Consider the following 27,944-nt stretch of genomic DNA (forward strand, 5'->3'; position numbering starts at 1 on the left):
AGAACATTAAAGCTTTGTCCAATCTGACATCTTTCAAATGCTGGGAAAAATAGAAGATAATCTGTTAGATCTATGATCTATGAGTCAAAAACAGAAATGCAGATACAAACAAGGCCAAAACACTGACAGTAATCTAACAAAACATAAGGAGGTTAAACTGATGTCAGTTGTATGAGGTTTTCTTATAATATTTATACAAAACAGTTGATAAAATCCCTGTTACATTCAAAGGCAGTAACAATAATGGAATTCGTGATTTTGTAATTACCATAGTGATAAAATGCTTTCAGTTTAAGGGTGAATCTCATGACGACAGACACGTCGTGGTCACATTTAACCGCAAAATCAAGCAGAAAACAGAAGAAAAGAAATCATCCGGAAATATATTGATTCGATTTTAATGTCATACAATCAAAAAGCATGTACAATAAATACTGCCACTATGGATGAATACCGGTGTTATTTTATTATAATTGAGATCCTACTATTATAGTTTTTCATTACTATTTTGAATTTGATTTTTTATATTTTCAGTTTTTGTCATTTTTATTCGTTTCGATTATATAGTTTTATTGATTTTTATTTCAGTTTTATTTTTAGTTCATCAAGGTAAACTAAGTGAAAATTGGAAGTGAAACAAAAGCTGAAATAATAATTTTAAAACGTTTTATTTATTTATTTAAAATTTGTATGGTTTTAGTTTCAGTTCAAATAACAACCATGATGAATACAATATGATTTCAATTCTATATCATTCGTTTTTTACATTACAGAGTTGAGAATGTGAATTTTGTGAAAGATGCACTTTCACAAAAATCTCGTGGAAATAATGTCGCACGGTAAACAAACAACAAATCTCAGTGGTCCTAAAAACTGGCTAATTTTTCCTGTATAGTATTTCTGTTGAATTCCAGGTGAAACATGATCCAGACGTGTTCTTGACGGGTTTCGTGAGATTCACTCATGAGTTCACAGGTTATAGTGTCTTTGAGAACATTACAAGTGATATACAAGTAAAAATTAAAGTAAACCATGATATTATACAGTAACTGTGAGAAGTGGAATAGAAGCGTGTGACTGTCAATTAAAGAGGTGCATCGTTCTATCCATCCATCCATCCATCCATCCATCCATCCATCCATCCATCTATCCATCCATCCATCCATCCATCTATCCTTCCATCCATCCATCCATCCATCCATCCATCCATCCATCCATCCATCCATCCATCCATCCATCCATCTATCCTTCCATCCATCCATCCATCCATCCATCCATCCATCCATCTATCCATCCATCCATCTATCCATCCATCCATCCATCCATCCATCTATCCTTCCATCCATCCATCCATCCATCCATCCTTCCATCCATCCATCCATCCATCCATCCATCCATCTATCCATCCATCCATCCATCCATCCATCTATCCTTCCATCCATCCATCTATCTATCCTTCCATCCATCCATCCATCTATCCTTCCATCCATCCATCCATCCATCCATCCATCTATCCATCCATCCATCCATCCATCCATCCATCCATCCATCTATCCATCCATCCATCCATCCATCCATCTATCCTTCCATCCATCCATCCATCCATCTATCCTTCCATCCATCCATCCATCCACCCATCCATCCATCCATCCATCTATCCTTCCATCCATCCATCCATCCATACATCTATCCATCCATCCATCCATCCATCCATCCATCCATCCATCCATCCATCTATCCTTCCATCCATCCATCCATCCATCTATCCATCCATCCATCCATCCATCTATCCTTCCATCCATCCATCCATCCATCCATCCATCCATCCATCCTTCCATCCATCCATCCATCCATCCATCCATCTATCCTTCCATACATCCATCCATCCATCCATCCATCCATCCATCCATCTATCCTTCCATCCATCCATCCATCTATCCATCCATCCATCCATCCATCCATCCATCTATCCTTCCATCCATCCATCCATCCATCCATCTATCCTTCCATCCATCCATCCATCCATCCATCCATCCATCTATCCTTCCATCCATCCATCCATCCATCCATCCATCCATCCATCCTTCCATCCATCCATCCATCCATCCATCCATCCATCCATCTATCCTTCCATCCATCCATCCATCCATCCATCCATCTATCCATCCATCCATGGATATCTATCTATCTATCTATCTATCTATCTATCTATCTATCTATCTATCTATCTATCGATCGCTTTGGTAGATCATTCACCTTGCATACAATAAGTCAATGCCCAAAAACATAGAACAAAAATGTGAAATGTTTCAATTAAAATACAATTTGGTAAACCGGTATAGTTTTGTGTGTGCGATGAACCTGAGCCAGGGCATCATTTAATTGAAATGACTCTGAAGAGAACAAGGTTGTATGATGGTGTATCAGAATCTTTCCAGTAAACAAAAAGCTCTGGAAAACATGGGTTGTGAAAATTAGACATGACCTGAAGACAGAACTACCTCATGAACCCAGTCAAATATGGCATCCACCCTGACAAAGATCCAGCCCATAATAGAACATGCACAGAAAAACAGACATTCACTCGAACAGTGAAAGAAAAATAACAATGCTGATCAATGCGTTGCAAAAAGTTATTATAAATTAAAGAGGTATTTCTTGAAGAGGTTTGTGAATGTGGCATCAGGCTGTCTGTGTGGTTGGTTGTGTTTGTGCAAGTGTGTAACGCCAAGGGCACATTACAAGACGTTCACACACACACACACACCTGAGCAATTCAAACACTCAGGGGTGAATTCACGACACAGTTTTGCTTGCAAAAACATGCATCCTACTCACTAACCAACCGCAATCCAGAGACTCTGTGCTGCTTCAGCGTAAGTGTTTACACTAGTGTTCAAAGGTTTGGGGTCGCTAACATTTTGAAATGTTTTTGAAAGAAGTCTCTTCTGATCAGCAAGGATGCATTTATTTGATGGAAAATACAGTAAAACAGTGATATTGTAAAATATTATTACAATTTAAAATAATTGCTTTCTATGGAAGCTTGTTTCTTCCACTGAAGAAAAAATTATTGTGACTTTTAATTCACAATTCTGACAATTTGTCTCGCAATTGTCAGGGTTTTTTCCCCCCCGCCATTTTTCAAACAAGTTTCCATAGTTTTCTACGTGACTTTATTTTAATATGCAATTTATTCCTGTGATCAAAGCTGAATTTTCAGCATCATTATTCCAGTCTCCAGTGTCACATGATCCTTCAGAAATCATTCTAATATGATGATTTGCTGCTCAAGAAACATTTATGACTATTATCATTGTTGAAATGTTGTGAAAACCATGATACATTTTATCCTTCAGGATTCTTTGATGAACAGAAAGTTCAAAAGAACAGCATATATTTGAAAAATAAATCTTTTGTTTCTTTACTCTAACTTTTGATCAATTGAATGCGTTCTTCCTGAATAAAAGTATAAATTTCTTACTGATCCCAAACTTTTGAACAGTATTGTAAATTGTCATTGTCATTCTTATAAATGCAAGCACGGTTCATTTATATGTAAAACAAGCTTATTATAGAATAAAACATTATTCACAAAATTCAACGCTTGAGCTTGTACTGCATATGGAAAGCATGCAGAGTTTTGTTTATAAGAGTTGAAAATAGTTTGTGTACATTTCCTAGCGATCATGGCAGCAGTAATTCATCTAATGATGATCAGATGATGGAGGAGAGCATTATAACCAGACATGCCGTGTAATCGAGCACGATTTCATCATATATCATACGCAGAAATCCACGACTTGGCATTCAGACCCGGCCTGCAAAACGGGGAACTGCTGCATGCTAACTGCGTTAAGCACCAATGTTTGGAAGTTATCATAAACGACTCGCAAACATAAAAAGGTGACGCCCTTCAGTCTTGCAGTGTGCTCTTGGCTTAAGGAAAGTGTGTGTATAATATAGGGCTGCAACTAACGATTATTTTGATAATCGATTAATCGGACGATTATTTTTTCGATTAATCGATTAATCGGATAGAAATTAAATTAGATTTTTTTTTTAATCATAACTAAATAAAACCGTAAATCAGGGTATTTATGTGTAAAAGTGTACTTTAAAAAGTGCAAAAGCCACACATTGAGTTTTACTAATATCAATATTTGCATTGTTTTTAATGATAATTGCTGATGGCAAGTTGACAAACATGATTATTGTTAAAAAAAATGATATCCAACATATTATGTTTTAACACAATTTTTGTTAAAACAAATTTACACAGACATGTTGTTCAGATGTGAATATCTGAACTAAAAACAAACTAAAAACATCTAAAATATATAATTCATTTAATTTTTATTTAAAATTAATTATATATAAGGAATATAAGGATAAAGAATATAATATATATTATATATAATATATAAAAGAATAATATAAGGATAAATTGATTAAATAAATATAGAAAGACTGAAAACAATTATGTGAATGTAGAGCCGCAGTAGATCGCGTTTGAAAAACAATTAAAACTTAGTAGACAAATGCTATAAAAAGAGAACGGAATGGAGGTAACGTTACCCAGCAAGCTAACAGGCTTGAGTAAAGGACAGGAGAAATTATGCATTAGTGCACAAGCATTCGCTGAAAACCACTGAGTACAGTGACTAAAAAACAATATTTTACTGCTGCTGTTATTAACTGCCTTTGTATTTAATGCTTCACTTTGTAAACACCGTTTTAATTTAACCTATTTCTGCGGTAGCGCTATTTTAATCCATCACTTACGTTGCGAGCGAACTGATTGCACAACCTGATGCTCGAGACAAAATACAGACATCCCGGAAGTCCCGGGAGTCTCCCGCATATTGATTGCGGCCCTATGATTGCGGCTCCCTGATGCCCGCGAATTAGTTCAAACTCCCGCGCATGCGAGACAGAAGAGACTGCTCCAAACCGTGTAGCGCGCGCGCTCGGCAGAGCGCCTGAGGGAGAGAGACCTTGCGTGTGTGTGTGTACCAGTAAACGCTCCCCGTGACGTAAGCAGACCAACTAATCGATAATGACATTCGTTGACAACGATTTTCATAATCGATTATAATCGATTTTATCGATTAGTTGTTGCAGCCCTAGTATAATAAACACACGCTAAGCTGATAAGTGAGTTAAAGCACCTTCAGTTCTGTCGAAAATGAACCTTCATGGTATTCTTAAAACATACTGAATACTTTTGAATACTGTTCCTTCATTAATGTCAGAGTAACGCACAATTAACATTCTAGTAACAACTATTAACTAACAAGAAACATTAACAAATTAGTAAGTAATAGCGCTCAGTCGAATGTGGTAGTTCACTATTAGCTAATCAATAACTACTATTATTTTCATTCCTCCCAGAGAGCTACTATATTCAGGTTCATAATTAACATGAATAATGCATTTATAATAAAAGGTAATGGTAAACCACTAGTAATGACTCAAGAGTTACTACATCCTTCAAAAGGAACTACTAATTATTTGGATCAGTATCTAAAGTGAAAAACATGATAATTACCGAATATTGACTGAAGTCATAGTAAGGTTTTGAGATTTTTGTAAGATTTTGAATAGTAATTCCTTCTTCCTTCTATTGCTACTATATTATTTTTGTTATTATTATTATTATAAATACTGCCTCTACTTCTACTACAACTCGATTACAATTACTATGAATCTCTCAATATTGCTTCTATCTATATCTCTTAAATATCCCACTGCTTAAACTTACCAATGTACCTGCATACATCACTAGATCTATTTTTTTTATTGTTGTTGTTAGTTTTTCTTTTTTTGTGTGTTTCTTTTTTATGTGTGTTCCGGGTACGTTTTTCTTTCTTTTTATGTGTATATAATTCATCGATCTATTACCTTGTATAAACTACAATGTTTTATTAACTTGTAATAAAAATAAATACAAATAAAAAAGTATAGTAATTTCTTCTGATGGATTTAGTAACACTTTAGTCATTACTAGTGTGTTCCCATGATCTTCACTTTACTGGTCCAAATAATTAGTAGTTTCTTTAGAAGGATGTAGTAACTCTTGAGTCATTACTAATGGGTTACCATTACCTTATATTATACATTATTTATATTAATTATGAACCTGTATAGTAGTTCTTAGTAGTCTTGAGTGAGGTGTGAAAAATAGCATTACTGATTAGCTAATAGTGAACCACCACATTCGACTGAGCGCTATTACTTACTAATTCGTTAATCCGTGTTTCTTGTTAATAGTAGATACTAGAATGTTAATAGTGTGTTACTCATTTTTTCATGTTTATTTATTTATTCATTAATGAAGGAACAGTATTCTAAAGTGTTACCACTCAATCTCATAACGCCTAGAGGCAGATAATGTGAAATGTAGGCCTTCAAGTTACTTTTCACAAACTTTCCATGTGGAACTGGAGAGATTCCCTGTATCTGAGGACCCGCTTCTCAGGGAGTTTTCTCTCTCCGGGGTCAGAAGATACAGACCTCTATACTTTCTGTCCCTTAACCCTGCAGGACGTGCTTCATTCCTGTGGTTCATGTGGTTTCTCTGCTCACGACGGCAGATTCTCCGCGTTTGCACCGCACAGCTGAAACGCTCGTGCATCACCGGTTCCTTGCACCGGGATTCCCTCTCTTTCTACACCGGAGCTTTGGATTGACGTTACCGGCTGTGTTTCCTCGGCTTCTTATCCCACACAGCTACAGTTGGCTGCTGAGAGCCATTTGATGGTTTGCCAGCTGGTCTGGGCGTCCATGAAAGAGACGGTCTCGAAGCGTGTCGGTCTGCAGCAGGGGTGAGTGCTCACTTTACGGCCTGAAACGCTGCCGTTATCCGTGAGCACTTTCAGGGCCAGGTCGTAGTTCTTACGGGCGCTCATGCATGTCCCCACGCAGTACTTAAACATCACGATCTCGTCCGAGTCGTAACCGAGGCCCAGATCACGCACCTTCATCTCCTTCTTCTCCAAACGACAGTCCTGGTTGCTCCGGCCTCGCGCGCGGTTGCGACGTTCCTTGCGGTTTTTAGGAGATTTCCGTGAACTGGAGTTTGTAGAGGAGGATTGCCAGCGGACTCGATGACCCTCACCTTCTTCGGCCAGCGACGGGTCTAAGGAGACAGAAAGCACAAGCTGATAGTAGAACGAAGATTCGGTCATCATTACTTATTTTGTTACAAACCCGTATGTATTTCTTTCTTCATGGCATGGGCGTCACAAAATTACATTATTAGAATATTTGGCCGCTAAATTGGGTCTACTCAGTTCCAAAAAGGAAAAAAAAAGCACCATTGAAAATATCATTAATTATGCAAGACTTAGTTCTGGTCCTTGAATCTGATTGGTCGAGCAGTGCTAATATATCTTTCTGCAACTTTCATTTTGCAGGTTTATTTAACTTATCAAATGTAGAAAAAGTTGGCATTACATCAAGAATTAAATAAAGTTAAATATCAGGCCATTTTGTTTGCGTTCACTCAAAATGGTCAACTCAATTTTTTGAGTTTTCTCAACTTTAACACTGATTTTTTTTAAGTGCAATAGGTGACAACAGGTGACATGAATCATTCATTCAATCAAATCATTTAAAAAAATGCTGATTCATTCAGGAACTAAAAAAGTGACGGTCTTTATGAATGAGTAATTGAATCATTCATTCAACCAGTTAAGTAATATTTGGTCACTACACAAGAGCCAATGATGTTTGATGTAATTTACATAAAACCTAATCTAATGGCAACATAATGGATTTTATATCTACAGTGGAGAGCAATATTTTCAATGCATTTCTGCTCCTGTTCTATTATCAAATACACTTGCAAATGCATTAAGTTTGCATTGACTACTTATCATACCTTTATGATACTTGAGTGTTTTTTGTCAACTTGACAGCACCGACCTCATTCATTATATGGACCACAGTGGCTAGGCTTTTCTTTTACACACATCTTTTGTGTTCAACAGAAGATAGAAGCGACACTGCCATAAATGGAGTAAATGATTTTCAGGTGAACTATTTCTCCAGAGAATACAGCTTCTGGCACGTGGCTCTGCTGCATTAAAATAGTCTCCATTCCTGGCAGCACAAGGCATATCCGCCCACTGTAATGTAACACTGGCATTTAAAAGGGTGATAACACTAGTTGCCCTGGTTCACACCTCAACAGCTGATTGTGTAACAGTGCACGTCTCTCCAGCGAGATCACCATACAGTGTGAGATTCCTCCTGCTGTTACTGTCACTGCTCTGGACTATTGTTGTACTGTAACTCATGCAACTGCAGCATTGAAAACATCCCACGACATGCCACATCATGTTTATAGAGTTTTGTTTAAAGTTGTTTAAAGGTTGGGAGAACCTTAGAATATGATTCAAACTTTCTCCAGGCGAAGATTGCCGTAATTAGCTTCCAAGGGAGCAATTTGCTGTGTCAAAACCTGCACAGAGCAGCTTTGGATTATCGAAGTGGAACACAAAATTGATAAGTGAGAGAGTGCTGAGATTATTCTATCGCATGCATGAGATGGGGAAAACGTCAAATGTACTGGGTGTGAAAACACTTATACTGTACAACATCTGTGTGTCTCAAAGAAATAATCCTTCCTCTTAAAGGTGAAGTGTGTCATTTTTTGCGATATTAAAATACTTTCTCTTATCCCAAGTAAATCACACAGAAATTGTCTCTACTACTTGATTGATATTGATACTTCCAGTAGGGGTTTTCTGTTTACACCTGGTATTAAGATGTTTTGATCAATTCACAAGTGGACGACGCTAAATACAGGTGTAAACAGGATCTAAAATATTTTGAGCTTGTCTACTTTAAACCACTTCCAGAGGGAGTTGAAAACGCATTCGACCGGATTGCTTTTGTAGTGTAAATGATCATAATGTGCTCAAACAGCCACAAAAGACCGTCTACTCTCCGTCCACTGATCTAATGCGTAAACATTATGGGAAGAGCTCTAGCCAGACGGGATTTACACTTGTCGGCTGAAGACCCAAGTTTGTTTTGAAGATTATAAATGTACCAAGCACAATGTTCTCTCTCCATTCCTGATTTCTAACACACACTCACGGCGTTCGGCTGGTCTTGTGTCTGTCAGAGCAGAAACTAAAGCTGATGCTCTCCGTATGTTTTTCCGTCGTCTCCGGGCGTTCATATGTAAATTGCGTGAGTTTACTTTGCCCATTAGATCGAAATATCTAAAAAAAAAAAAAAAAAAAACATTTACCCGCCCATAAACCCTTCCCTCGAAGAAATCAGGACAGAAGTGTTTGAAAGTGGACAATAGAGACGGATTAAAACACCAGGTGTAAACAGGAATGTGTCTCCCTCGTCTACTTGTGATCCGATTGACCAAAACACATCTTAAGGTGACGATACACAGGGCAACTCTTTGAGCAATGTTGCTGGGCAATCTTGCCAAGCGATTGTTGCTTGGGCACTTTCCCATTGAAAATATTTCTATCTGGATCATTTAGATCGGTCGTGGGCCCTGTGTCTCATCTCAACGTTGACGGCAACATTGCCCAGCAACATTGCTCAAAAGGTTGCCATGTGTATCATCACCTTTAGGCACTGTTTACACCTTAACTAATATTACACTAAAAAAAAGTACATTTTTAAGATTTACGAATTTCAATTGTAAAGTAAAAAATAAAACATTTTGTATAAATCTTAATGGAACAAGGGAATGGACAATTTCCGTTTATGCGATTTGTATTCGTAAGTTTAAATGTATAAATAGGAATCATATAAACTGAAACGGTCCATTAAATTTTTCCATTAAGATACAAAATACAAAATGTTTTATCAAGCTCTCGTTTTTTCAGTTTCTTTTTTTTTTTTTTTTACTAATTTAGAAAATCTTAATTTATAATTTGAAAAATATGTAAGGATTATTCAGTTCAATTTGATGGAATTTCACTATACAATTGATATGCATAAATAAATAAAAAAGAGTGTATATAATGCTTATCCAATCATTAGTGAAATGTCAATTTAAATATTACAAATGTCCAAAGAAACTTCTACACTACTGTTCAAAAGTTTAGGGTCAGTAAATACATTTTTAAAGAAATTAATAATTTTAGTCCGCAAGGATGCATTAGAATAATCAAAAGTGACAGTAAAGGCATTTATAATGTTACAAAAGATTTCAATTTTAAAGCTGCAGTCTATAGTTTTTCCTCTTTGTCGCCATCTCTGTTCAAAATCTGCAATTGTAGTTATTCGTGGAATTATCAACTTTACGTGGGTTGTGCCTCGGCATGGCACTGCGCGGATGAATCCAATGTTTTGAGGATATTGTGCGGCTGTCAGTCGTCGCGCCGATGTGGATCCTGGCATTCGCAATCACAGATTATACTTTTTGGAAGTATGACCAACATAAGAATTATCACCGGAAAATGTCCTCTGAACAAGTAACATCCACTTTTGTTCTGACCAACTAAGGGAAAAAAACATTGAAGTAAATCGCACTGATTAAATATAAATATAACGGTCGCTTATCATATCACGTCAAACCGTGCAAATTATATTTTGTTCTCAAATTGTTAATGTTAACAACATCAGCATTGCGTGACTACATTTAATGCCCTTCAGATATTATCCTTGTTTTCGCATGGGCCGGTTGCAGTCTCTTTTTTTCTGTAGCCACTCCGAAGTACGAAGTCTTTTGCATTTTACAGCGGGTGTATCTCCAGTTGTCACTGATGATTGTCGTTTGAACCTTTCTGGATCCGCCATCAAATTAATACGTTTAATTATATCAAGTGCTGTGAGAAAAGGCTATAAATCTCCGACTCCAACATCCTCACACGCAATATAGCCGCTAGCTGAGACTCCTTCTTTATGTGTACAGATGTGATGTAATGACGCAAAGTTTGCTCGAATTTCCTGTGGAAATCCACCAGTATCACTGGAGTTAAAAACATTATTACAAGCTTACTGTTTTGAATCAAGCTAAGGCAAGAAGATAGTTTTGAACACTGGCTGGTTATGTACTTGCTCAAACATTTATTTTGGATCATTTTTAACCCAAAAAAGTTACAGACTGCAGCTTTAAATAAATGCTGTTCTTTTGAACCTTCTATACATCAAAGAACCCGGAAAAGAATCCTGTTTTCAACATTGATAATAATCAGAAATGTTTCTTCAACATCATGTGATGTTGTTAGGATGAATGTGTAATATGCGCTAAATTGTGGAAAAAAAAAGAAAATAAATATTTCTTCAAATCAGCATATTGAATGATTTCTGAAAGATCATGAGACACTGAAGACTGGAGTAATGATGCTGAAAATTCAGCTTTGATCACAGAAATTAATTAAATTTGAATATAAATATATATATTCACATAGAAAACAGTTATTTTAAATTGTAATAATATTTCACAATATTACTGTTTTACTGTATTTTTGATCAAATAAATCAACTCTTGGTGAGCAGAAGAGACAATTTAAGCTTTTTTTGTCTATTTTAGTGTCCAGTCAGCATCCACTGAGAGCAGGGTGTTGGAGAATAAGGTCTAATTCAGTGGCTGTGAAATGGACAATATCACGGTTGATTTCCTGAGTGTAAACACCGTAACCCTATAAAAACATTGCTCAGTTTGTTTGCCCAACATGTCAACTTGTGGCTCAACCAATGTTGATCATGTTTATCATATTGCACAAAACAATGTCTTCATGTTAGCATGGACATGTCAGCATCAAACGTCAGAAGATCTTAGAGCTCATTAAAGAGAAAACATGAAATCTCATTTAGGTTTGTATGTGAAGTGCATGTCCTCACAAGAGAACCTCACGGTAAGTTTGCATTCCACTCATGTTTCTGCATTATTATGTGCACAGATATTTTATTTTCACTGAACATAAGAAAACGAACAAAAATACAATCATTTGCAAGGAATTCGCCTTTAAGCCTTTAACTGTCACCCCCCCCCCCCCTTCCCCCCCCCCACATAGACATAAAAATCACTATCCGAACTTAAATGGTTTTAATTCAAGAATGCTTTGGAGTATAGACCTATGGTTGGTCTTGTTTTAAACAAGACATTTTCCAGATTATTGTAGAAGTGTAGAAATTATGAAAGTGAAACGGAAAAAAGGTATATAAGTTATTGATGAACATGTATGTATGTTTATGAACATGTGCAAAGTAAAAATATGATTATTTATATTTTATATAATATAAATATATTTTACTCTAGAACTGCAAGAAAATGAAAGCCAAATATCTGAACAAGTTGTGTTCCAAATTTTAGGTTGATATCTCAAAAAATGAGCTTTCAGTAAGATTTTATTTGGGCAGTACCCAACTTTTTCACTAGATGGACAGCCAAGCTTCCTTCCTGCCCATATAAGGGCGCCTCCATTTTTATATATGTTTTAAGGTGATCTGAATTAACCATGTATTTCCATAATTTTCATACGATTTATGAAGTAGACATCCTATTCAGTAGTAGTATGGGTGGTTTGGCAGTATCTGATTTGAATTCAACCTCTAATAAATGCATAAAAAGAGCACATATGTGCGTTATAGCTCACAGCCGCATCACAAATCGAGAATCCATAATATTTTTCTTTATATTTAAAACATTTTCAGACCTTTTTTTTCTCATAAATTTAATTGGTGTTATCTTTTAAACTCTTGGCATGAAAACTTAAGCTAATTGGTAGAAACTGAGGTTTCTACCAATCTTTCATGATTTTTCATGTTTATTTCCATTTCAAAATAAAGGCCTAAACACTCCTAATGAATATGAAATATTCTTGTTGCAAATTGATAAATTACTGCTCCTCTGTAATTTCTTTTAGGAAACAGCCACCAAATATGAAAAATAAAGATTGTAAGCTTTCAAATTATATATAGTTTGTCAATATTACTTTAGGTTTTTACTAAGATATTATTGTTTTAAATATATAATGGCAAATGTCCCACCTGTGGGATGGTGACAGTTAAATTTAAAGGGATAGTTCACCCAAAAATGAAAATTCTGTCAGTAATTACTCATCCCGTAAGACCTTCGTTCATCTTCAGAACACGAATTAAGATATTTTTGATTAAATCTGAGAGCTGGATCACTCCTCCATAGGCTTCTACGGGATTGACACTTGCAGGCCCCGAAAAGTTATTAAAGACATCGTTAAAATAGTCCAAGTGACTACAGTGGCTCAATCTTAAGTTTATCAAGCGACGAGAATACTTTTTGTGTGCAAAAAAAACAAAAATAACAACTTTATTTCAACTATTCATTTCCTTCTCTGTGGGCGTCGAGTCAGTTCACTAGTGTAACAGCGTAGTGTTTCTGTTGTTGTACGTCACACGCATCACACACATGACCAGCGTCGGCCAATAGTGAGCCTACGTGTGACGTAGCTCTGCGCTATAAGGTAAGGTGCGCGTTAGCAGAATAAGTTTATGTGTAGTTGTAACTCATAGTTAGTAGAATCTCAAAAGTGGTCCATCGTAATAAAGTGTTTCAGTGTACATAAACATTTCCAGGTCACATTTAACTCAAAATAAAAGAAGAAATCATATTTTGCATAAAGAAAATGAAGCCTATTTATGACCACAAAGATATTAACCATTGTGACATTAATATCACCACATTTATGCACATTTCATCTCCAAATTCTCATTACTGTAATGCAAAGTCTGGATGTTTAACTTCTTATTGTGTTCAAAATATTAAACTATTTTTTATTTATTCATCTATAAATCACAATGCAGTAAAATAAACTAGGAATTTAAGCAAAACGTTTTTTTTTTTCTTTTGAATTTGAATTTGGGACGAAGTGTGATCAGGTTTCGTGAGATTGACCCAAGTGTTACATACAACAGAAAGTGTAAACCAAACTTCCCAAAGGATTCAAATCTCTGACAGGTTAGACAGACAATGTAATAGTAACTCAGTAAGAAGCCTGAGAAGACAATGAAACAGAACAAGTCTTCTCAGACTGAACTAATCGAGACGACAGAAAAGGCACAAAAGAAATCTCAGTTGTTTTTCCTTGCCAGCAATAACTTAAAGAGTTTTGTTTTAGTGCTCAAAGTCTGGAATGAAAAGTCAGAGATCTTACACAAACATTTCTCATCAAATGCTGAATGATCTGCTATCCACATTCATTGTATAGCTCTACACACTTACTGCATGCCAACTATTGACTCATTCGTGACTGTTTCTATTTCTCCTAAGGAATTTTAAGAGAAGCATCTGAGACAATGTTGTAAGTAAAATGAAACCTTTATTAAGATTGATCTATGTTCAGTGCAACATCCACGCGCTTTAGAGAAACAGCCTACACACTTTGTGACAACGTATAATTTTGAAATTGCTCACATCTATCGCCAAGTGTAGTTGATGGCTTAATTTTACTGCGGGTACGGAGCAAAAGTCTCCAATATTAATAAAAGGCTTTGCAACAACGTCAAAGGTGGATGAGGCTTGTAAATTAAAATAGTTAAAATGGAGAGGATGTCACAAAAGTCATATCTGTTAATTACTTGTGTTTGTTTTTTCTTACAGTGTTTTGTATGTTAAAATCAGTCCTTTAAAATGGTCCTAAATTAGGATATTTGTATTCTGTCTTTGGTTTAAAAGACAATCTACAACATCTGTGTTTTGATCATCGATTCTGAATCCGATCCAATAGTCTTTGACAAAAATACTTTTTTTTTGCTAAATATTTTGCTTTTTTAAATTATATGTAGCCACATTAAAGTGTTGATTAAAAAAAGAATGCATGAATCTAGAATAAAACATGCTTATATATATATATATATATATAATGCTTTTTGTTTAAAAGCAGTGGTTCTGTTCTTTCTTTTGATATATTGCATGTTCAGATATTCATACAACAAAATATTCTGGGGGCCATGAAACTTTTGGGAAAATTATCAAAAATCTGGCAATGCCTGAAAACTATTTCAAAACCGCCAGTGGGGAAAAAGTTAATAATAAGTCGCTATAACAATATACAATATAAGTATCTGTGGCTCAAACACAAACATTCTTCAAAATATCTTCCTTTGTGTTCAGCAGAATAAAGAAACTCATACAGGTTTGAAACAACTTGAGGGTGAGTAAATGATTACAGAATAAAAAATTTTAAGTGAACTAATTCTTTTAAGTAGAAAGCTTGACAACTAGCCCCGGTTTCCCACACACTGTCTATAGTGTACTGACCATGCAGTCCGGCCCATGGTCCTCTGCTCTGCCTCTCATCGAGGTCTTTCTGCAGGCCGGGACGTTCTGGACGGTTTGAAGAGGTTCTCAGCTTGCTAGGACGGGGTTCTTCTGTCTCCTTCTGCAGGAAATGTCCATCAACCAGACCCAGAAAACATACAAACACCAGCAGCATCACCTACAGGAACAACAAATGAAGTCAGCATAAAAATTGGCACGGCATGTATGAACTGAAAGAAAGCAAATTACACGTACAAAAACAAGAAATAATCGCTAGTAGGGTAATCTCCTCGCGCTGTCGCAACCTGTCCATTACTCCTCTGTGTTATATAAGCCCTGAGTAAACTGATCTGTGATGTCCGATCGGCTTATTCACATGGATACGCTTCCCACCCCCAAACCTGAAGAACAGCAGACCAATGATCTAACACAGCCAACACTTCAGACACCCAACACCGTCGTGGATCCCGACGAGTAAATATTTCAGGGTGACTTTAATGAATGAGTGTCTGTGGAGTGTCTGGCTGAAAAGATCCGATAAGCTGGAGTGAAAATGGACCGCGTTTGACACACAAACAACTCCAAACTGACACGCTTGGTAATAGTACAGCAAGACCAAACAGGGATTGAGATGTTATGTCAGACAGCATCCAAAGTGTGTGTTTATTTATTATTTATTACATATTTAATGATTTGAGGAATGCTCACCTTCCAGTTTCTCAGGTGACATCGGGCACGTGCGGCCATGCAATTCTCCGGACTTCTCCACCCTTTGCCATCTAGAAAGCAAAAGAAAAGATTTTTTTATGTATACTGTATATATATATACATATATATATACATATATATTCATGAAAATACACTGGCACTAAAGAATTAGATCTTTAAAAAACAGTCCTTTACTGCCAACATTCTCTCATTATGTTCAACTGAATATTATTTAATTGGTGGAGGATCACTGTAAACACTCATTGTACAGAAAAGAGCTGTGTAAGAGCTATCCAAAAACAGCAGCATATCTGACAGACATGATGATGATGAATGAATGATGAATCAATACATTTGTTTTGTTCGCGGTCAAAAATGTGAGACTGATTTCATCTATTGGCAACATTTGGCACTGCGTGCTCCCAAACAAAATCTTAATGAAAGCTAATTTTTGGAGATATCAACCTAACATTGGGAACCCGGCTTGTTTAGATTGATGGCTTTGATTTTTCTCACAGTTTTAGAGCAAAACGTGTTCTGGAAAATATATATTTCATATAAAAATTTAAATTTTCACAATAATTGTTGTTAGTTTTAACTTTTTTTAATCTTTAACCCTTATTTAACTCTAAACTGAAACTAAACTGAAATTTAACTTTCAAGTAACATGCTCAAAAAGTGAAGAAATGGATTATAACTACAGCATGAATAGAATTTAGTACCATAAAATTACATTTTTGACGACAGTACCAGAGGGTTATTAATATGTCACAAAATTAAAGTTATTTAGCCATTTTTTATTGTTAAATTGTCCTCTGCTAAAGGCATAGATACACTTATATAGACGCACAAATAATATCAATCAGATTATATTATAAATAGATTATACTAATTTGTGCTATGGACCTTCATCAAATGATGTAGCCTAATGTGGAGACTTTAGAAATTACTTTTCTACTTATACAGTATTTTTTTTTTTACTTTTAAAAAAATGATCAAATATGACGATCCCTTTGCAAACGACAACTTTAAAAAACATTGTGGTTACACTTGATTTGGTAACACTTTATTTTAGTGTCCAACGAGTACTTTATTAACTTTATTAACATTATTACATATGTTACATGTTCTTACCACAGTAATAACAGTAAATTATGCATAATTACATGCAAATAACCCTAAATCAAACCCTAGTCCTAACTATTACCCTATAGTAAGCATATGTAGTTAATTAATATTACTCAGTTCTTCAATATATAATGGCACTGTAACAATGACACCTTAAAATAAAGCGTAACCATTGATATAGTTACATTGTACTTACTCTACTAAGTATTTTAAGTACTAAGTAATATTACTTAACTACACATATACTATAGGGTTACGGTTAGGATTTACTGTTATGAGTATAGTAACTACATGTAGTAACGTGTAACTGTCACCTTAAAATGAAGTGTTACCCTTATACTGTATATATATATTCCTTTTTTTAAATAGTGTGTACAATAAAGACATTTATTAAGTCATTTTACTAAAGTAAAAAAACTAAAATATTATATGTAAATAATCATTCATCTTTACTACACGCAATAAACATGTTTTACACTTTCTTTTCCCTGAAATCTTCTGCAGACGCTCTATGTTGACGCCCTTGGGATTCCTGAAAAGTCCTTAACTAAGCGATAGGACAATTTTCACCTAGCAACACCCTAGCAACCACACAGACCACCTTAGCAACTGTCTAGCATCACCTTAGCTACTACCCTGGCAATGCCGTGGAAACCACTTGAATGTGCGGCGCTAAGTCTGCACTATCTGCCTAAATTCACATTATAGCATCATTAATCACATCGCTTAGAGCGTTTCCTTGACAACATGTATAAACATGCAGACAGTGAATTGCTCTCTCGTGCTGGACTAAAACTGCACACATTTAAAGGTGGCTGCTATTAAACGATTAAACAACAGAATGTGATGAAAGTAGCAACACAATTCAGAGCTGACCTAGAGAGATGTTTTATCTGAAGCCTTAAATATCTGTTTTACAGCACTCGGCTGCTATCAATAACCCGAAGGCTGCAAGCTGTTGTGTGCACTGACACAGTCTGCATAGTTTCGCAGGTTCAATGAGTGACGAAGAAGATATAAAGCACTCACTGCAGCTCTTCAATTATAAACTACAAGCATATACAACAATTAAAGCTGAAGTGTGTAATGTCTGCACACTAATGTCGCCAAACAGAACTGCAAAAGTAATGATAGATAATCCTGTCCAATGTCACGCCACCGGTTGAGCCAATGTTTTAAAGGATTTAAATGATTAAAAAAAATAGATTTAGTACTTAAAAATTGAAGACAAACAGTGTTGTGTCACTTTGAGTTTGTTAAGCATGAACATGTCTATATTTATTGTGATTCTCTCCGCCTGCTGAGGACTGACTTCATTCATCCACTAATAATCACAAAAAACACCAGCTGATTTAAAGCATGAAAACAGTGAAGAAAAGTGGCATTCGTCCTGCAGTATTTGATGCACACTTGTTTTTACCCTTTATCATCAAATGCATGACATTCAGACCTTTTTAAGTGTCAAGTCAGAGTCCAAATAGTTTCTGGGGGTCACTGGTTGGGTCTAAGAATATGTACTGTATGTAATGTATTTATGCATGTGTGTGTGCATGTATGTATATAAATGTATTTATGTTTGTATGTATATGTACGTGTTTATGCATGTAATGTAGTTATGTTAATATGTGTTTGTGTAGTATGTATGTATGTGTGTGTGTGTGTGTGTGTGTGTGTGTGTGTGTGTGTGTGTGTGTGTGTGTGTGTGTGTGTGTGTGTGTGTGTGTGTGTGTGTGTGTGTGTGTGTCTGTCTAGTCTATCTATCTATCTATCTTAAAATTCATGACCCGAGGAGAGAAAAGAAAGGTCAACAACTAAACATTTGTGACAAAGCAGCAAATCACAAACACACACGCCTACACCCGATCAAAAGATGTAAATAAGTTTGAGATGATTCACCGTTGAGCAACTTCCTTTAACTTCAAATTAAGAAAGCACATCATTCATCACTGCGGACGGTTGTCAAAACATGCAGTAAACCAATAAGGGTTTTGATGTGGCTAAATGGTGATGACACAGGAGTATTAAAAAAAATATGTCATGAAAATCAAACGATAAGAAACCTAAGTCAACATCCTCCTGGCATACATCAAACAGAACATGTATAAAGACAGACTGTGAAACTGATATGATAGTGTCTGGTTTCAAACAGTTACACTGAGCTGCACGAGACAACCAATCAGATTCCTCCAATAGAAATGACTGGAACAATAATAATCTCGGAGGACGAATGTTCGGTGCTGGAAATGACATCACACCTGAGTTGACCACATTCCAGTACACAGGTCAGAAAACTAAGATGGCAAACGTTTGTTGTGCTTGCTCTTTTAGAATACAAACACATAAAAAGCAGTATTTTGTATCATTTCCACAATTAGAGGTTGGATAGAACTGTGTGCACCACTGAGTCTATTGAGACAGATAAACAGAAGTGCTCATAAACAATATATTACTACTGTTTTACTACGGCTGATGCACTGAGCAGATATACTGCATTCTGAAATCGGGATTGTTCTGGTTCTCCCGAGTCTCCCAATCGCAACTCTGACTTGACTTCATTAAAACTTCCAACTCGGAACTAGGAATTTCCCATTTCCGAGGACAAATGGAACGCACCATAAATTAGCCACTAAAATGTCACGTGACATTCAAGTAAAGGAGCAAGTGTGTTCATCTTGGCAAATCTTGAACAAATACACTTTTTTTTTCCTTTGCAAAGATATTAATACTTTTATTCAGCAAGGATACATTAAATTGATCAAAAGGTTACAGTCAAGACATTTTGTAACATTTATAATGTTACAAAAGATACAAAATATTTCATTTAAATGCTATTCTTTTGAACTTTGAGCAGAAGAGACTTCTTTCTTTGTGCTTCAGACATGAAAGAAACTTTCAAATCGTGCATTTGTTAAAGGGCAGTGTTTTTTTTTCTTTCTAAAAAAATCGATATGTGTCAATTTCGTCTCAAAATAAACATTAAAAACGCTAAAAGAAAATCTCACAGACTTTCTGTGGCTTGGAGAAGAGACCCAAGGCATAGAGACCAGGATATCAGAAAAACTTGAGGATGAACTCTTTTCACTTGCACCAACCACCTAGCAACTGCCCTGAACACCCTAGCAACCACCCAGAATGACCTAGTAATGCATAGCAATGGCCTTGCATCACGGCGTCAACTGTCTTCAGAAGTATCTACTATTGTGAATTAGACAGAAAGAGAGATGATCAGAGATGTATACATTTTATACAAGCCCGTCTGTGAACTAAGAGAGATGAGCTGCTCTGGAAGGACAGTTTTGACAGAATTTAAACACGTTTCAGTTTCTGTAAATGAAGAGGCGTCTGTTTGGATTCTCTACTGAGAAACTTCTGTGTGAGCGTGACAGTGGAGAACCAGATGTCCACACACACACACACACACACACACACACACACACACACACACACACACACACACACACACACACACACACACACACTAGCTCTCATCTCCTTGTTTCTCTGTGGTGTATACAGATACACACATCTGTCCGCTCCATTAAGATAAATGAACCTGCTCGCTCACATGATGAATCAATAACATTTTGCAAATAATAAAATCCAGCATGTGTGTGAAACAAATCAGATACACTTTTCAGCAGTGTGTGTTCATTCTCTGTGGGGTCCAAGCTGTCAGTTGGAGAAATAGGAGCAAAAGAAGAAAACCGGGGTGGGTAACGTGTGTTATTGGGAATAATGAAGACTGATATTGAGAGCTCAACTGAAGTGACAGGAAAGACAGAGAAGGGGAGAAAGAGATGTATTCTGACAAGTGTTTGTATTTATTTACGCAGATGACATACACAACATTCCACATGGCTGAGTTTGCTGACTGAAGCCAATGCATTTTCACTCCTTCAGTCTCAGACTATCCTGCACACAAGCACAAACTGTGGCACTGTTCAATGCTACTCACAAACCACAGCATATTGGCTCAAAAGCCTTACCCAGAGGAACATTTTATTGCAATAAAATGTTGCTCTTTTTATAGTTTAGTACTCATTAAAGTCACCATTAAAGTCACCATTAAATCAAAATCGACAAATCTAGCTTTTTATGGTATAAATGATTTATCTGTGTGCATCATTATTGTTCCTCATAATCTTGAATCAGAATATCTTCCTCTCCCTCTTGCATCATCTCTTCTCTTCTCTGATGATGAGGGCGGAGCTATAACCTGCCACTCACATGAGATCCACCAATAGCAAACCACAACCATCCAATCAATTCCTCACAGACAAAATCAAGCCCCGCCCACATTTGTTCTTGTTCGAGATCCCGTTTCACTCGGATATACGACACAATGGGAAGAAAAGACTAGTCCAACTTCTGTTTCTATTAGAACTATATAGATGTAACAATTAATTCATGCCGACTTTAATGAAAGTATCCATTTTTTATTTCTTCAAATTAGGAGAAATACATATATAAAAATAGACTAAATGAGTCAATAATTTAATTAAAGAGTACAGAGTATATAAGCAAATATTATTAATATTGCGTACGCAGCTCAGATAATTTGGTCTTGGTAGAATTTGATAAGTTTAGATTCAAGATGAATGGCGTGATCAATTCCTTTTTGAGTTTGATTTGGGTGCTCTTCGGTCCAAAATCAGCTGTTGCTTGTGCTTTTACTTACAATGTGACTAACAGCTTTAGTGCTGTGAATCATGTGAGAGGCGTGTTCTATCAATATATGCATGAGTGTATATGCATGCTATTTTGTTGCTTGTATGTTTTTCGTATAACATTGTGATCAACAGATTCGTTGCTGAGAACCATGTGAGAGACGTGCCCTGGCAATGTATGCATGAATATGCATTCTATTTGTTGCCTGTGTTTCTGTTTATTATTGTGATTTATATTTTTAGTGCTGGAAAACGTGTGAGAGGCGTGTCTTACCAATTACCTGTAGACCTTTAACACTGATTGCCAGCACCTGTCTGTTTGCTTCTACTTGTGTGTCTTTGTCATTATAAGATCAGTTTTCTATCTGCTTCACTATGCCCTGAAGAAGGCTCCATGCCACTACGCGTGGGCGTTTTAAATTTGTCCGTTTAGGACATGTCATTTTTGTAATAAAGACATTTTAATTAAGGAGTGCCTCGGTTATCAGAGAATTCTTTCTCTATACTGTCTCAGAATTTGATAAGTATTATGACTGGTATCAAGTTAAAATTTTGAAGTTCCTGTCTGAAACCCTACATGTGAGATAATTGAGGTATTTTTCTCAGGAGAAAGCAAGTCTGTTTAGTACTCATTAAAGTCACCATTAAATTAAAATCGACAAATCTAGCTTTTTATGGTATAAATGATTTATCTGTGAACATCATTATTGTTCCTCGTAATCTTGAATCAGAATATCTTCCTCTCCCTCTTGCATCATCTCTTCTCTTCTCTGATGATGTGGGCGGGGCAACCTGTCACTCACATGAGATCCACCAATAGCAAACCACAACCATCCAATCAATTAATTCTCCACAGACAAAATCAAGCCCCGCCCACATTTGTTCTTGTTCGTTAACCCGTTTCACTCAGCTCTCGATTGGTCACCCACTTTAGTTTTGTAACTTTAAGTGCTGAGAAAAGAACTATATAGATAACAATTAATTAATGCAGACTTTAATGAAAGTATCCAATTTTTATTTCTTCAAATCAGGAGAAATACATACAGAAAAATAGACTAAATGAGTCAATAGTTGATTTATAGAGTATGTAAAAAAATATTATTAATATTGCGTACGCAGCTCAGATAATTTGGTCTTGGTAGAATTTGATAAGTATTATGACTGGTATTAAGTTAAAATCTGAGTTCCTGTCTGAAACCCTACATGTGAGATAATTGAGGTATTTTTCTCAGGAGAAAGCAAGTCTGTTTTTATTGTTGTCCAAAACAAACAATAACTGCAGTTTCATTTGGATGAGGCATTTATATGAATGAATGAGGCATTTATATAGCGCTTTCATATGTACCACTGTACACCCAAAGCGCTTTACAATCATATCAGGGGATCTCTCCTCAACACCGCCAGTGTGAGCATCCGCTTGGATGATGCGATACACATCAGGGATGTGTACCAAGCGGCAACATGCTAATCTGAAAAATGAAGCCTACCCGGAAGTGCGAAAACTGCAATACATCGAAAATCCGCTAGGGGCAGGTCCCAAAAGGGAGCAAATGTCCATACACCCCAATGTTAAAATGTACGTTTTCACAGCATAAATTCATGTTTTTACAGGTTGGTCCCATGGACTTTTATTGTATTTTTCGATAGTTTCCGAGTGCCTGACAACTGTGAGGGGGGTGAATTCTTTTCTAACTCGTTAGTTTAGATCGTATTTAGATATAAAATGTATGATAAATAAGGGCGTGGTTAACTTTGATTGACAGCTGATAACGGGCTGCGCCGAGTGGAATTCCTGAAATTTGACGTCTCGGCCATGATCTGACACAACACATCATACCACCTTTGTATCCTTTCTGAAAAGAATTTCCAAGATGGCGCCGCCCATACCCCCCATAAACAGCCTCAAAACCGTTCTTTAGGAAGTCTATGGGTGACGTCACAGACGCTTTGTCCATATTTTGTACAGTCTATGATGTGTACACATTAGGGATACACCCCTACTCTTTACGAGAAGTGCCTTGGTTTTTTTTAATGACCACAGAGAGTCAGGACCTCGGTTCAACGTCTCATTCGAAGGATGAGGACATAAGGATGGATTTTTTTTTTTTTTTAGAAATAAATAAATGACTGAGAAAGCAAATTCAAATGCATTGTATATTAATACTGACAGCCAATTAAAAAAAAAAAAAATAATGAAGACGCTTCAAATTAAATTTGATGCATTTTATTTGGGAAAAATCCCAGTCAGAATGCACTAGGAGTGTTTAATGCCATTGCGTTCACATTGGTCTCTTCACATTAGTGTCCGTTCCATCACACGCAAACCTGGAAAAGCTCTAGCTTTGCTTTATCTGACTTCTGGGAGGAACTGAAGGACACGCAGGTTTCGTTTATAAGTCCTCCTGGAAACCAAGTCATGTTTACAAGGTTTTGAGGATGAATTAATCACCAAACTGCCAAAACTTTCCAGGTTAGTTGCATTCAATCTTAATGGGTTTTGTTCAAGGCGAATTAGTAGCAACTGTAAATTGATAATGAGCAAAACTTTAGATGGACAATTTATGTCTATAAACATTTTCTTTTGGTGTTTTCTGTTTTTGTTTTCTGCTGTGCAATTACTTGTTAATTTCTCCATCATGGTCTATTACCCCCCCCCGCATAAACCCAAACAAATGTACCCATCAGTCAGACGGTCTCTTTTTGTCCGAAACAATCTGTTTATCGTGCACCAGACTTTATATTAAAAACTTGGCTACACAAAGCTAGTATTGAACTGCATGTCAGAATCGGACCCTCTCTCCGTGGGCTCTAGTGTCCCTCTGCCCCGCTCTGACCCTGGATAAGGTGTTTCTCATTATTGCACAACTATGCTGTTCATTAGTGGAGCCTGTAATAAATTATCCAGCGGTGGACTGCCACACGGTGACTGCGGCCCATAACTCTTACTAACACTCCTGTGTGCCGTGTGATCGCCTGACACTCATGTTCTGCCCCGTTTCCGTGCTCTCAGAGTCATGAAACCTACACTTGCTATGTAGTCGCTTCATCAGAATGAAATGGACACTGAAAACACACCTGAGCTATTCAAACACCAACAGTTTACATGGAAAAATCTATGGGTGTAAAATGTGAAACTAAAGTCAAATGCATTTAACCATTTAATTGTATCACTCTTAGAAATAAAAAGTTCAGTGAGGTTCTATATAGAACTCTAGGTATCTTGACTCTATTTAAAAAAACAACAACGTTATGCTAGAAAGGTTCTAAAGGTGAAATGTCTTAAATAATACTTTCATGTTTAATGGGTTATTCACATTTTTCTGGTGATAAAGTATGTTTAAAAACTGCTTACTTCATAAAATTTAATTAAAATTAATTTCTAAATTAATTCATTAAAAATAAATCCATAAAATTCCCAAAAGATGGGAACCGCTAAAAGGTTCTATATATGAAGCGCCTACAGAAACCGTTCATCGAGTGTTAGCAAACTGAAAATCTAAACTAATTTTTTTTCTTCTTCTAGAAACACTTGAGAAAACACTTCCTGTGTCACAGTTTCTTTAGTTGTCCAATCAAACTCTGCATTTAGCACATTATTAATATGGACAAATTTAAATAATTTATTATAATTTTATATATAAATTATAATTATATACATTTGAATTATTTTATATTAGATTAACTATTATTTTTTTTTAATTTAAAGCCACTTTATGAAAGTTATAAAATAATTAACTATATTAATTAATTATTTTAACTCGGTATTGGATTTTAAGGACGTCTCGGGTTAATTTTTTAACAAAAAACAAAACAAAACATGTAAAATCTGGTTCCTGGAGCAAAAGCAGTTGAGCCACTAACACAGTTTTAAATTAAACAGTGTCTAGGTGGAAACTCCATTGCTGGTGAGCAATTCTCCAAAAACAGGAGTTTAAAAGTGATTAGACGGTATTACAGCTTTCAGCAGACAGTAAAACTGAAAGGGCTGGGTGCTTGCATTAGTGTCTCTTAAAGCAGTGTGATTCAGGCACTTGAAGCGTTAAGTGTCAGCACACCCAATTTATCAACGGAGCACGCTAAAGACATTTCCTCATGAATACATGGCAGGTCATAAACTAAACCGACCCACCTATGATAATACAGGGGTTCCACAAAACTCGATCAGCGTGTAAAGAACACCATGATACTGCACATCTTTTACATTTACTGTACTGCTACTCAATCTCAATCCATGACATAACAAATAACCCAAGAGAAAGCAATTGCCTTAGTCACATAAAACCTTGGCAACATACAAATAAATGAATAATTTTGATCCGAGGATTACAGGATACCAGGGAGTAGCCTGCAGTCAATTTGGAAGTGTTTGCGATCTGATACTGAAAAATGCAATATTACCTGCTCAACAAACACTCATCCAGATGTGTGGAATATACTGTAGGAAGCTACATATGACACTGGTTGTGTGTATGAATCTCTGCGCATTTCTATCAAAAATCTTTTAAAAAGATAGGATACTTACAAGGAGGGTTTGGTGTTCATTTGTTCCAGAAATATGAAATGCAAAACAATCAATGCACCTGGACCAGAAGTGACATCATATAGATTTTACAACTGAGAATTTGTAATTACAGTATAGCTAAGAAGAAGATCTTCATAGTCAAATATAAGACCCCAAAGATGAGAAAACAGTCCTGGGATTCTCCCGGATTTCATCCCTTTCGGACAGGAAAACAGCTCTTTTACTGTCAGTCCCATATCAATCATCAGATCAGTCCGCAGAGAAGAAGCTTACCAAATAAGCAAAGGGATACACTTAATGAAGGATTTTGAGGTACATTTTCAACATGTTAGTAGCCTATGAGATGGAGTTAAGCAGCTTTTATTTTGCTTTAATTTTCAGGGATCAACCACCTTTCAACAGATCCACGAATAACTGATGTATTGATATGTTTTTAAAAACGAAATATTAAAGGGAAAGAGAAAATTGTTAAATTTGACTCCTGCTAATTTTTTTTTTAAAACTGTTACACGTTATACCTACTGACAGTGAAAAATGAGACAAAAAATATACTTTGAGTCGAATATTCTGTGATAAAAAATTATTTATGAATCTTACGCTTTTGGGCATAAAAAATATAAATATAAAAAAATAGAGGCTACTTTGAATCGAATATTCTGTGATAAAAATTATTTATGATTATTTATCTTATGCTTTGGGGGATCAGCAACACAAAAGCAATAAATTAGCCTACATAAGTGAGTTTATTAGATTATCATATAAATAAATAAATATCGGAAAAGGCCAAATGACATATATTTTCTCTGATAAGGGCCACAATTAGCCTACAAAAGATTCTGCCAACATAAATGTATATAATATAAATATAGACACATTGTTATTTAAATATGATTAAATGTAAATATAATATAAATGTAGTCATGCTAATAAAATTGTTCCAAGATGCGAATTTTATATCAATATGGTCTACTATAAGATGATTCAAATTGAGATGTTAAGAAGAGAAGAAATATATAAACCTACCGTTTCTGTCCTGATCGACCTCTCCTGTCATGGACTTGAGTGAAATAAATTAAGAAACTGACAAGTGAAAATAATCCACAGATAATGAAAAAGTATTCCTTAAAATGTTTCCTCTCGACCTCTCCTTGTAGTGATGATGCATAATTATGAACATCCACGTTTTTCACATAAACTGTCCAGAGCGACCAGAAACTAGTGTTGACTGACACAGACGCGTCTTAAACGCAAGATTGGACGCGTCCAGGACAGGACAGTTCGTCACGAGCGACGCTCTCTACTCTACACGCAGGAGCCAGTGCCAAAATCAAGTCCCATAAACACATGAGAGTTTTCAACCCCTGAGGTGTCAAATTCCAGGCCCTATCACATGATACTCTACAAGCGAGCGACGCGACGCGACAAACTCCAGCGATAATCCACGAAGCAGTAGCGCAGGGGAGCGCGTCGCGCGCCGCAGATTATAATAGGAACGTTCTGATTGGTCGATTGGCTAACTACGTCGGAAGTCCATCTCTTGCACTGGAGAACTCTTCGTTGATTATGAGTTGTAATGGAGGGAAAGAGGAAAGATCAGGTAACGCGCGCTCTCACCTGCTCCTCGAGAGATACACTGCAGTGTTCAGAGATCAGCATTTCTCTCACCACAGCCTCCACTATCAAATACCCTACT

General features: G+C 36.2%; 1 protein-coding gene across 1 annotated transcript; it reads right to left on the reverse strand.

Moving 5' to 3' along the window:
• Positions 1-6,516: 6,516 nt before the first annotated feature.
• artn (artemin) lies at positions 6,517-27,420 on the reverse strand. Its single transcript, XM_077199821.1, has 4 exons — positions 27,275-27,420; positions 15,935-16,005; positions 15,227-15,404; positions 6,517-7,141 (listed from the first exon to the last, which is right to left on the reverse strand). Exons 1-4 carry the CDS (start codon positions 27,303-27,305, stop codon positions 6,720-6,722), a joined length of 702 nt encoding a protein of 233 aa, XP_077055936.1. The 5' UTR covers positions 27,306-27,420; the 3' UTR covers positions 6,517-6,719.
• Positions 27,421-27,944: the final 524 nt, after the last annotated feature.

The sequence above is a fragment of the Siphateles boraxobius genome, unplaced genomic scaffold (genome assembly GCF_051911475.1).
Source record: "Siphateles boraxobius isolate OS27281-9 unplaced genomic scaffold, OSU_SipBor_1 41, whole genome shotgun sequence".
NCBI lineage: Eukaryota > Metazoa > Chordata > Actinopteri > Cypriniformes > Leuciscidae > Siphateles > Siphateles boraxobius.